The following is a 13,725-nucleotide window of genomic DNA, read 5'->3' on the forward strand; positions in this document are numbered from 1 at the left end:
ACCGCCGTGTTGTTTACCACTCCTGTAAAACTGATTTATAAGCTGTCATTTTCATTTTTGCCAATTAATGTAAATGTGTGATGTGCTAAACTTGATTCTGTTAATAAATGACCCACTGTCGTGGTGAGTCAAAGATAATTAACGTCTCACGTCCACATTTTATTACATTCAATGCACGTACATTATACAGTCCAGAAAAATGAAAGAATCCGTTTTAACAGTATGAATACATCTCATCCGTATGTTCTACTACACAACAGAATCAGATACAGGGGAACAGAATCACACAAGGGGCAGAATGAAAAAACCACAATAAGCAGAGAAGGAAAATACACAAAAATACCAAACAGTTAAAGGACAGACTGTGACCGGTAATAGTTATGGCATGTTAGTCTCTGCACAAGTTTAACAGCCAATTCTAAAAGGTAAATGTTTGTTTAGATTTTTAAAAGAAACCATATTAGAAAATGTTGACTAAACTGTAGATGAATATTAAACCATTGAAGCTTAGGTTGTTTCTGTGAAAATCCATCAAGCTAAATTTGCATTTTGAATACAACATTCAATAACATACATGTTGTAGCACCAAAGTCCATGCTCAATAATCCAGGTAAAAAAAATTCAACAAAGTTCAGTCAGATCATCTGGACATTTGATTTTTTTTTAGACGTTTCATCCTTCATCCAAAGGACTTCATCAGTCCAAAGAGCCACAGCAAACTCAGTCCCACAAGCAGCACACTCCCATAGTGGACCAACCAGTTTGCTGGTGATAAGATGGTTTCTGGGGCTCACCCTCTCCCCCGTTGACTTCGTGATGAAGCCTTTTGGATAAGAACAAAATGTCTCAACAAAAAAAAAAAGAATCCATCCAGAGGACCTGACTGAACTTTGTTGGATTTTTTTACCTGGATTATTGAGCATGAACTGTGATGTTGTGAACCACTATGGCTGCCTCAGAGGAGTTGACTGGGGAGAGGGTTGACCCCAGAAACCATCTTATCACCAGCAAACTGGTTGGTCCACTATGTTAGTCTGCTGTTTGTGGGACTGAGTTGTTGTGGCTCCTTGGACTGATGAAGTCCTTTGGATGAAGGATGAAACGTTTCAACAACCAAAAAAAGAAAGAAAGAATGAAAGAAATGGTCCAGATGACCTGACTGAACTTTGTTGGCTACATTATTAAACCTTTATTTTACCAGGAAGAAATCCATGGTTTGTCGTCATTATCTGCATCGTTTTTTGTCTATATTCTGATTTACCTCATTTTGTATTTTGCTTTGTGTGTTACCTGTTGTTTTGTCTGTACATCACTTTGGTTGGCCTTGTAGCTGCTTTAAGTGCTTTATAAATATAGTGGACTGGTATGGTATTGAGATTATTAATCTCTTTTACAAGGATGTCCTGGGCAATATGCAAAATACATGTACATGTAGCTTTTTGTGGACCAGTTGAACTAAAACAACTGTCAAGACAAATTTCTGTAAACAATAGTTCTAGTATTTTGGCAGTCATTTTTTTGTGTCTTTTATTGTAGAAATGCAAGACAGGATTTACTACTGTCGGTGAGCTGATTAAATATTACTCCCAGACGCTGGATGAGCCGCCGTGTCTGCTGAGTTGTGCCCGGGTCAACCACTGCTATGAGTATCCTGATGCATGCTCAATAATCCAGGTAGAAAAATCTAAAAAAGTTAAATCTGGTCCTCTGGACATTCAAAAAAACAAAACAAAGCAAAACAACAAAAAAATGTAGAAACGTTTCGTCTCTCATCCGAGAGACTTCCTCAGTCTGAGGAGCTGTATTCAGCTCAGTCTCTTAAATATCACCTTCTCAGAGTGGATCAACCAGTTTTGCTGCTGACAACCAAAAACAGCTGATCACATGCTCAAGAAGGACCATCAGCCTAACAATGGATCATTAGCACACTGATGGCTGTTTACTATTCACAGAGGGCTGAGTGATACTAGCAATCACAGCATTGTAAGAGGGGGACAGTCGAACCCGGAGGCCTCCACCCCTTTTACACTGCTATGAGTGGGAGGAAAACGCCAACACTCAGCAGGCCCCAAAACTACACAAGAACTCACATAAAGCCAAAACTTAAAGTACTTCCAGAAACAAATGGGTGCTAGCCCCTTTCACAGGGACATGTGGATTACCAGTTTCAAAGGTTTCAAAATGAGTGACACATTTATTTCTTTTGCACATTTATTATTTTGTTTTGTTTTTTTACTTTAAAATCACATTGTCTTACGGGGGTGATTCACTTACTGCATTTATTAGTGTTGGCACTTGTATATAGTATGTACATGTATATAGTTCCACTAACAAGTACAACATTTATTTAGGGTGCTTGTTTGTCAGACAGACAATTTTGTACTAGCTGCTTTATGATTTTTAAAGATATTTTTATGTGCTTGTAAAGCATCAAGTGTTTACAATTGTTTTTTAGGTATGGAACCACAACAATTTAAAGTTTATCTTTTAAAGTTCTAGAATTGCGCCGCTCAAGGTGGCTGCATGTTGGAGTAGCTCTGTTACTTCCATTCTGAGATATTACTTTTGAAAACTTTAATTCCTCTTTTTTCTGCATATAAATCGCTTTTTTTGGATGATTATTTCCTCTGGTGTCGGATGCTGTGCAGCTGGAAGGATTTTTACAGAAATATCTTTGCTTTTGGACATTTGTTATGATGCGTAACCGTAACAACAAGGTTGTTTTTTTACAACCGGGAGCAGCTGATTAACATCTCCAAAGCTCAAATAATATCTCAACTACAGCCTCAAATCCCAAATGAGTTGAAAAGGAGGCGTCGTGGATGCAGAGCAGGAGCAAAGAAGAGGGAGAAAGAGAAAAGAATGCAGTTTAAACCATCTCTTCCATCAGTCATGATGGGCAATGTGAGATCGCTGGGAAACAAGTTGGATGAACTTCAAGCCCTAACAAGGACCCATCCAGAGTATCGGGAATGCAGTGTTATGTGTTCCACTGAGACATGGCTGCAGGATCATATCCCTGACTCCAGCGTTTCCTTGCCAGGCTTTCTGACCATATGAGCAGATAGAGATTTAAAGAGTGGCAAAAGGAAAGGAGGTGGGTTGGCAGTGCTTGTGAACAACAGATGGTGTAATCTTGGACATGTTACTGTGAAGTGTCGTCTCTGCAGTCCAGCTATTGAACTGTTAAGCCTCCAGTATACTGCCGCGTACATCCGTTCACGCGTACGTACACGTGTACTGTACGCAGAGGGTTCAGACTTCATGCTCCAGCGTACACCCCGAGCAGCTGCAGAGCAGCTTCACAGACAAGGGGCATTTACCTTCGGGACAAATTGAGGTTGCCGATTGGTCATTTGCTGACACACCTACTGGATTGATTGACAGGTCAGAAAAAAGAAAAAAAAAGCGAGCGCTGGCAGCCTCGACCGCAGTGGTGTTCTGTGTTTATATGTTGTTAATAAAAATATCTAAAAAATAAAAAAAAACAGGGAACGCTGGCTCTACAGCCCACACATCATACCAGCCCACCAGGAAATCTCCAGACCCTCCCGCAGACCTGACCGACTATATAAACTTCTGTGTAAACAACACCATCCCCACCAGAATGGTGAGATGCTTCCCCAATAACGAACACTGGATTACCACTGACCTGAAGAAACTGCTAAACCAGAAAAAAAGAGCCTTCAGGGAGGGAGACGGGGAATTATTGAGGAGCACACAGAAGCAACTAAAAGTCAAGATAAGAAACAGCAAGGAGGTGTACAAGAAGCTCCAACAGAACAATATCAGAGAGGTGTGGTCAGGGATGAAACGGATCACAGGCTTCAAGTAGAAGGAGGATCAGAAGGATGGAAGCCTGGACAGAGCCAATGAACTGAATACATTCTTCAATAGGTTCAGTTCAGGAACAAGCTCAGCATCCTCATCTCTTGCCCACAGCCAAACATACACACCACCCTCCATTGACCCAAGACTGTTCTGTCACACCTCAAATATTGTATCTACCACCTCAGTCATGGACCCTTCTTCTACATATTGGTCTTCAACCAAATCAGAAGATACTGATACCTCCAGTGTTGGAGTCCTGGAAGTAGAGAAGAAACCCAAACATGACTCCAGTCAGCCATCAGGTGAAAAGGAGGAACCCAGCCCAGACCAGTGGTCATTCCATATGTTGAGGGAGTATCAGAGAAACTGAGACGTTTATTTTCTAAACAGAACATCCCAGTGGCTTTTAAACCCCAAAATACATTACGGCAAAGACTGGTTCATCCCAAAGATCCAGTCCCCTGGCACAAACAGAGTAATATTGTGTATGCTGTTCAGTGTCAGGAGGGCTGTGATCAGTCTTACATCGGGGAAACTAAACAGCCACTAACCAAAAGGATGGCCCACCACAGAAGATCAACATCATCAGGCCAGGATTCTGCGGTCTACACTCATCTCCAGGCCAGCAGTCACTCTTTCAGGAATGAAGATGTTCACTTCCTGGACAGAGAGGAACGATGGTTTGAGAGAGGAGTAAAGGAGGCCATCTTTGTGAAAAGAAATCGTCCATCATTAAACAGGGGTGGAGGCCTCCGGATCCAACTGTCCCCCTCTTACACTGCTGTTATTGCTAGTATCACTCAACCCCCTGTGAATAGTAAACAGCCATCAGTGTGCTAATGATCCATTGTTAGGCTGATGGTCCTTCTTGACCATGTGAGCAGCTGGTTTTGGTTGTCAGCAGCAAACTGGTTGATCCACTCTGAGAAGCTGCCATTTAAGAGACTGAGCTGAATACAGCACCTCAGACTGAGGAAGTCGCTCGGATGAGAGACAAAACGTTTCTATATTTTTTTGCTTTGTTTTGTTGTTTGTTTTTTTGAGTGTCGAGAGGACCAGATTGAACTTTTTCGGATTTTTCTACCTGGATTATTGAGCATGCATCAGGATATTTTGAACCACTTTGGCCAGGATTGCCTCAAACTAGTAAGAGAGTTTGAGAAAACAGCAAGGAAGAGGGCAAACTACAGGAACCACTTGCGATTCAACCTCAGATGTCGACAAAGTGGCATCATTCCCAAGAGCCTGAAACTAAAATCATCGGTCAGCGGGCACCGGGCAAGCAAGATCCTTCAGAAGGCACAGACACAGCTGCTGAATGAACGGGTGAGACAGACCAATTTTACTATTGAGGCCTTGAAGGCCAAAGAAGAGCACATTAAACAGAAACTAACTATGTGTCTAGATCAGACCACACTTCAGCAAGTGTTGGACTGTACAGATCAGGCACGCTTAGCACAGCATGTCAAGTCCAAGACTCGATAACAAAACAAGTTTAACTTACTAATAACTCATCAACACCATCACTATTCCAATAACAACACATTCAGTGTAGGACAACACTCCAGTAGTCAATTACATGCCAGGGAGACAGAAAAGTGGGTGAAGAATTTATCTGACAGACAGCTCACCCAGCCGGAGACGGAGATTCTTGCCAGGGGACTGAACTTTGCGGTTGCACCAAGTAGAATTCCTCTGGTGGAGATGATCACAGCCACAGAATCAGCCATCCGCAACAACAAAATGAAAGAGGGTGAAGCAGAACAGCTCAGTATCAAAGTTTCATCCTGCCTCAGCAATGCCAAACCACCACCTTCCAACATCAGTAGAGAGCAGAGGGATGCACTCACCACTTAGCAAGGACAAAAACATCATCATTCTCCCAGCAGACAAAGGAAGGTGCACAGTGATTTTGAACCAGAAAGACTATCATGAGAAAGAAAGACTCAGTGGACTTGAGACTGCATTAATGGTGCTTTTCCAGACATGCAAGCTGCCCATGCCACAAGCGCTCATGCAACCCCATACCATCAGTGATGCAGGCTTCTGAACGGAGCGTTTATAACAACTTGGGCTATCCTTGTCCTCTCTGGTCCGGATAACATGGCGTCCCAGTGTTCCATAAAGAACTTCAAATCATGACTCATCTGACCACAGAACAGTCTTCCATTTTGCTACACTCCATTTTAAATGACCCCTGGCCCAGTGCAAACATCTGAGCTTGTGGAGCTTGCTTAGAAATGGCTTCCTCTTTGCACTGTAGAGTTTCAGCTGGCAATGGCGGATGGCACGGTGGATTGTGTTCACAGACAATGCTTTCTGGAAGTATTCCTGAGCCCATTCTGTTATTTCCTTGACAGTGGCATTCCTGTTTGAGGTGCAGTGACGTTTAAGGGCCCGGAGATCACGAGCATCCAGTAGAGTTTTACAGCCTTGACCCTTACGCACAGCGATTGTTCCAGATTCTCTGAATCTTTTGATGATGTTATGCACGGTTGATGATGATAACTTAAAAGTCTGCTATTTTACGCTGGGTAACACCATTCTGGTATTGCTGCACTAATATTTCTGCACAACAATGGTGGAATTGGTGATCCTTTTACCATCTTGGCTTCTGAGAGACACTGACACTCTGAGAAGCTCTTTTTATACCCAATCATATTGTCAATTGACCTAATTAGTGTTAATTGGTCTTCCAGCTGTTCGTTATATGCTCAATTTCCTTTTTCCAGCCACTTATTGCTACTTGTCTCAACTTTTTGGGGATTTGTTGACATTGTGAAATTTTGAATCAACATTTTTTTCCTTTAAAATGTTACATTTACTCAGATTAAACTTTTGATCTGTCATCTATGTTATATTATGAATAAAATATTGACATTTGCCATCTCCACATCATTGCATTCAGTTTTTATTCACAATTTCTTTAGTGTCCCAACTTTTTTGGAATCTGGTTTGTACATTGAGGATGTATTCCAACATAATTGACATTTCATAATAATAAAAAAGACTGATCATATAGCCAATACTGGCCACATAAAAAAAACTGGTTATTGGCCATATCTGTGCAAAGTTAATCAATTTAGCAGGTAGGAAAATGATGTAGCAGCAGCAGCTGAATAGCCCACAATCAAGTTTTATTTTTATTTATTCAAGAATGTTCTTTTTTATATTTTTATGTGTATCAGCCATAGAAATAACTCATATGGATCGACCTATAAGCCTTCTAAATTCTCAGTAAAGGAGAATACAAAAGCAGTCATTTTAAAAATCCTTAACTACTTGAATAAGAGCATGCATCAGGATACTTGAATAAGAAACTTCAAATTAAAGCTCAGTTTGCAGTTAATTACTTGAATGTGTTTATCTAACTGGCTAAAATATAAATGAAAATACTTTTTAATTTTCCTGATTTAACAAACTCAAATCTGATATTAAATATCACAAAGCCTCTTTCTGCCATTTATTATAATGAAAAAGTAGATACAGTATAAGAAAAAATTAAGATAATCTGATAGTGAAGAATATTGTCTACACATCCGCAAAGCTATGCAGTTTTGGTGTACTGTATATTATAATTTCCACTTTTTATTTTGATTAAAAGATGAGTGTAGTACTAAGCCATCTAGTTTTTACTTGGGTGTCCAAGGACACTGTATATATTAGTAATTCATTCAAGTCCATTAGGCTTTGGTTCAGGAAAAGATGAAACTCAGGGACTCTATTGAAACTAAATCTGGTCATCTGGTTATTGAGCATGCATCAGGATAAATCTGGTCATGGCATCTAAAAAATGCTGCAATAAATAAACCAGAGTCTGTAAGCCTAATTATAGGATACGGAAATAATAGGCAAAACATTTAATGGTTTACCTGTTATCTCTCTGCTTTCCAAAAAGGCTGCTGCTTCGGTCTTTTTTTTATGATTTTTTATTTTATTTTACTTGAACGGACTTTAGAGGTTGCTAGGCAACGTCAGAACGCCACAAGCTGCGAGGAAGCGGAAACAGAAGACCCGAAATATACCGGACGAGGTCAGTCAGTGCGTCCGAAATATTTCAGTTGGGATTTTTATTATATCTTATTGGTGAAAAAAATTTAAAAGTCCTTTAGAGACTGTAACAGTTAGTTTGTTAGAGCTGGTCATTGATTTAGTTGTCTTTCTGTTAGCTTCTGTTCTGCTGCGTGGATTTTATGCAAAATGACTGAGAGTATGTCCTTTAGCAGATTTTATCAATATCAGTTACATAACCAGCTGCTTTTGGAGTGAATGTTGAGAAATGGGGTCAGAGTCGGTGAAAGTTGTGGTCCGGTGCAGGCCCCTGAACGACAGAGAAAAGGCTCTGAGCTCCAAGATGGTGCTGACCATGGACCTGGACCGCTGTCAGTGCTTTATTGAAAAACCCGGAGCGGTGGATGAGCCAACGAAGCAGTTCACCTTTGATGGAACCTACTATATTAATCAAACAACTGAGCAGCTGTACAACGAGATTGCCTATCCTTTGGTTGAGGTAAGCTGTAGTGTTTTTAACGTAGCATCGTGTTAGTTACTTGACACCCTCAGCCACAGACACCTCATTATTTACTAATCATTCCACCGTCAACCACACAGATCTGGGCTGTGTTGAACCTTAATGCTTCGTCTCTACAGGGTGTCACAGAGGGATACAACGGCACCATCTTTGCATACGGACAAACTGGAAGTGGCAAATCTTTCACCATGCAGGGAATGCTGGAGCCTGCAGTTCAGAGAGGCGTCATCCCACGGGCGTTTGAGCACACCTTTGAGAGCATTCAGGTTTGCTGAATAGTTGTACTCCTACTCACTGAAAGATAACCCAACTTAGTTCAGTCAGGTCATCTCGACAATTTCTTTATTTTTTTATTTTTTATCTGAAATGCTTAGTCCTTTATCCAAAGGACTCCATACGTCCAAAGAGCCACAACAAACTCAGTCCCACAAGCAGCACTCACATAGTGGACCAATCAGTTTGCTGCTGATAAGATGGTTTCTGGAGCCCGTCCTCTCCCCACCGACTCCTCTGAGGCATCCACAACCAAAGTGGTTCAAAACTGATGGACTGATGAAATCCTTTGGATGAAGGACGAAACGTCTCAACATAAACAACAAAAAAATAAACCATCCAGATGACCTGACTGAATTTTTTACCTGGCTTATTGAGCATGAACTTTGGTGTTTTGAACCACGTTGGCTATGGTTCTAGAATTGCGCCGCTCAAGGTGGCTGCATGTTGGAGCAGCTCTGATACTTTCATTCTGAGATTTTGCTTTTTTTAATTCCTCTTTTTCTGGATGTAAATCACATTTTTTGGATGATTGTTTCCTCTGGTATCGGATGCTGTGCAGCTGGAAGGATTTTTACTGAAACTTTTTTAGTTTTGGACATTTATTATGATGTGTAACCATGGCAATGAGGCAGTTTTCTACAACCAACAGCAGCTGATTAACATCTCAAAAGCTCAAATAATATCTCAATTACAGCCCCAAATCTCAAATGAGCTGAAAGGATATTCTTTGGACGCATTCTCATCTACCTGCCATCTGTGCCTAAGTGCCTGACCACTGAGATCCTGGAACTAGCAGGAAACACGGCTCATGACAGCGGAAGGACAGGATCGTCCCTCTGCACCTACAGTTGGCTGTCCGCAACGACGAGGAGCTCGGCAGACTGCTGGGTGGTGTGGCCATCACTCTGGGAGGAGTTCTGCCCGCCATTAGGGCGGTCCTACAGATCGGGGGAACCGAGAGGCCAGCCGAGACTAGGTGGATGGATCGGACGGCATCTACAGCCAGTTTTTTAGGATCCATTGTGGGATGGACCTTTACAAGAGATCCTTCCTGCTTACAGCCATCAGCATCTATAACATATTTTAATGAAATGAGGATCACGAGTTACAACAACAAATAATTTCCCTTTGGGATTAATAAAGTATTTTTGAATTGAATTGAATTGAATTGAGAGTAACAGACAGACAAACACATAAATGGTCTTTTAGCAGCAGGTGACAATGAAAATAGACGTTTTCCTTGTTTGTTTGTTGTTAGAGCCTTTTTCTTCTGCAGGTACATTATGCATAAATGCACAAAACAGATGGATTTAGTTATTGTCCAGGCCTGTCTAGGCTGTGTTTACTTGGAGAGAATAATTGTGTTTTATTTTTGTGTGCAAGCTAGTGTGCAGAAAACACAAAATTCCTTGTGAGGGCTTCTTTCTTGGAGATTTACAACGAAGAAATACGAGACCTCTTGGGAAGCGACACCAAACAGAGATTGGAGGTTTGTTCCTTTTTGTTTAAACAAACAAATCCAACTAATCGTATAAAAACAGTTGCCAAAGATTTTATTAATTATTCTTTGGTGAAAATTGTAGTGAACTTGACCTGATGTCAAATCTGACCAGATGGACAGAAACTGTTATTTCATTGATCTGATCCAGAAATACAGTTTGACCCATCCGGAGACTTTCTTTTTTTTGAATTAATCAAGTAGAAATGACAATTCTCTATGATCATTACTACTTTACAAATGTTTTAATAATCAAATTGTGTTAGTTCAAACAATGTTTACAGGTTGAAGAGAACTACTCATTTTTATTTACATAAACAGTAAGTAATGATTTTTATTCCTCATTCAAAGAAGAAATCAGGGTAATATGCATTTCTTGATTTTTCTGTCTTCAATGAGCAAGTTTGTAAGTGTGTGTTAAAGTTCAGGTTTCGGTCAACTAAAAAGTTTACTGAAAAGAAATGTCATGTTTAACTTTTACAGAAGATACAGGAGAGTTTGACTCCACAAAGTCTGGTTTTCTCCAATAATCTTTCTGTCTGTTTTAAACAATCTTAATCTCTATCCTTGAATTTTCATAACCCCTTACATCACAAACCACACCTCTGTTCTGGTCCATCCACCAATTAGAAAGCTCTCAAATGAACCAGAAGTCGGCCCATTTAAATGTGGCAACTTCCCAGTTCAACGCTCTCGGATGCAGCTCATGGAGAAGTGTCAAAAAAGGGTCTGATGTCTGTGTCGAGTCTCTGTCGAAGAGAGACGCGACGAGATGAAAAGAGCTTAAAGGAGTAGAGCTCTGAAGGAGTTCAGAGTTCTTGAATCCAGAATGCAGGGACGATTTTGGGAATTATAACTTCTGTTTGGATAACCTCGCACGACTCTCGAAGTATTTTAGCTGTTCTCAACGGAGACGCTGAAAGAGTCAAAAGAAGGACTTCACGCCGACCTGATCTATCATCAACCAGGTAAAAGTTCTATTTCGACCAAGCGTACCGTGGCCAAGCTGAGATCTGAAGGAGCGTGCCCGTTCTGGTCAAACAGATAAATTCCCTCACACATCTCTCTGTAAGATAAATCTCCATTTTCCATCTTAAACTCTCCTTTCTCCTAAAATCATTACAGATATTTTAGAAATGTCTGAAGCAAAGTTCTCAATCACCGCCGTGTGATTGATGTCTACTGTTCTGCTGAAAGTGAGGACAATCGCCGTATTGTGCCCACTTCCTGTGAAACTAGCCATGTTATTGTTTTCATATTTTGCCAAATTAATGTAAATGTTTGATGTTAAACTTTGATTCTGCAAATAAATGACCGCATTCATTTTGATGGGTCAAAGATAAATAACGTCTCTCGTTACATTTCTGTTAGATTCAATGCACGACATTTACACAGTCAGAAAAATGAAGAACCCGTAAATGTATGAATATATCCTGCATATGTCATACTACATCTGGTGGCCCGTTACGTGTTCATAAATGACTGTGTATTCGTGTAAAGATTGATTTTACATGTTGGCATGAAAAATAACAGTTTGTCAGCTGTGCTGAAACGCCTCTGAAGCTGCGCCGCTTGGAGCTTGGCTCTGCATGTTTACGCTGTGTTACGCTGGCGATGTTACGCTGGCGATGTTATGAAAGCTGAAATAGTGTCATTGAGTCTTTATGAAAGCTGAAATTGTACGCCTGTTATGGTAACTAAAAGCTGGGTTTGGGTGGAAACGCTTCATTCTGTTTAAAGACGGTCCAGACGCGGTTCTGGTCCGGCTCGGTTCTGAAAAGGTTCGGACGAGTTGTTTAAATAGCTAGAAAGACGTTTTTGAGACCGGAGTAGCAGACTCCGTGCAACTCAGAATTGATTCGTTACAGTTTTTAACAGAAAAAGTGCATTTTGACAGTTTAAAAGACGAAAAGTTGACGAACTTATTTCAGGCTAATCTAACATGCTAGTTGGAAAAAACGCTTCGTGATTGGTTGGATTTGCTGCTGTGGAGCGTTCTGATTTGCTGAGAAAGTGAATGACGTGCCTACGTCATTTCCTCTCACCCCCGTGCTGCTCTGTCATTGGTGATTTCAGTCACGTGACCCGGAAATGAAACTCGTTTTCATAGGGAAATAAAATCTGCTTTTTAAAGTTCAAAAACGCTTTAAAAGCTGTATTCTGATGCGTTGTGTTAGTCTTCAAAGTCTAATTGCTAAAATCTTGCCACGTTTGTGTAAAAAATCCGTTCAGAAATGTTGGTTTTAACCGAGTCTAGCCGATGCTAATTTTAAGCTAACAGCTAACGACCGGACGCCACAGGAAGTTATAGCTCCCCTACTGGATAACACTAACAGTGTCTGAGTTAAAATTAATAAGGTTGTACTGCCATCTTCTGGAGAAGACGTGAGATCACAGGTTTTCACTTCGCTTTTTAGGTTATTTTAGTGAAATTAAACGTATTTTCTTTTTAAAGGCATTTTTGAGTTAATAAACGTTCCTCAAAGCTGAATAATCACTGTTATCTTGCATTTTAAAAGTTATAAAGGTATTTATGCAAAGAGCATTTACCAAAAACTTTATTCACTGGTAATCCCTTATAAAAGGTACACAATAAAAGTTAGAAACTTTAAAAAAAAAAAAGAAACAGTTACAAATATTCACAGAGTTGAAAAAAGTTTACTCATTTGCTAAAAGATAACGCACGTTTAATTGATAAATCACTAAATAAGAGTAAATATTTCAGGATAGAGAGACTTTTCTGATTTTATTTTACCACCTAATCAACCATTCTCCTATTTAATTTCTAAATAGCAGATAATGGCGGAAGAAGAAAGAAACTCTGACCCCTTGCAATCCAGAGATGTCGTCCAAGCGGCTTTACATATTTTAACAAATTCAGTTATTGGTAAACAATTAGGGCAATTACAAGACCTTGATGAAAATCAAAGATTTGCAGAACTGACAATTTTGGCAGAAGGAGCTAAAGTGTCAGAGGACACAAAATCGAGCCGTGAACGGTTAGCAAAAATTTCTCTGCTCTTCAAAGCGGAATTGGACCATCAGGTTGCTCAAAATGTCATGCTATCCAGAGGATATGAAGCTAAAAAGGAAAAATGTGATAATTTGATGAGTGCGTCTGCATTGGCCAAAGAAGGATTTCAGATTGAGAGGGACCTCTCAAAGAATGAGCTGTCAGTACAGGCTCAAAAATATGAGGGGATGATTAGGGATAGAGACTGTGCGTACCAAACCGTGTGTTCAGACAACGATGTGCTACAACAACAGTTGCAGATCGCATTAAAGGAGAAGGAGGCATTGCTCCAACGTTGTCAGAGTTTGCAAGGAGAATGTCGGACAGCGCAGGAGCGTCTGACAGCTTGTGAGGAGAATCTAGCTACAGCTACAAACCAGATTTCTGAAATGGGGCGAGCTGGTCTGAGACTCAGAGACGAACAGTATCAGGGCCCGGGTCAGCCACAACCACCCCAGATAGACCTGCACCGATATGCACCTCTTCCTCCTGACACCATGCCGTCACCCCCATCTCGGGTGGTAGGGATAGACCTGCACCGATATGCACCTCTTCCTCCTGACACCATGCAGTCAC

At 40.6% G+C, this 13,725-nt stretch overlaps 1 protein-coding gene across 1 annotated transcript in view; it reads left to right on the top strand.

Annotated features, from left to right (window-relative positions):
- The window catches only part of kif17 (kinesin family member 17), a 76,741-nt gene that overhangs the window by 346 nt on the left and 62,670 nt on the right, over positions 1-13,725 (top strand). The window contains 3 exon segments of the mRNA XM_037679312.1: positions 8,109-8,341; positions 8,482-8,628; positions 10,026-10,127. Coding sequence (XP_037535240.1) covers positions 8,111-8,341; positions 8,482-8,628; positions 10,026-10,127 — 480 coding nt within the window. The 5' untranslated portion in view covers positions 8,109-8,110.

The sequence above is a fragment of the Nematolebias whitei genome, chromosome 7 (assembly GCF_014905685.2).
Source record: "Nematolebias whitei isolate Nwh7 chromosome 7, NemWhi1, whole genome shotgun sequence".
Lineage (NCBI taxonomy): Eukaryota > Metazoa > Chordata > Actinopteri > Cyprinodontiformes > Rivulidae > Nematolebias > Nematolebias whitei.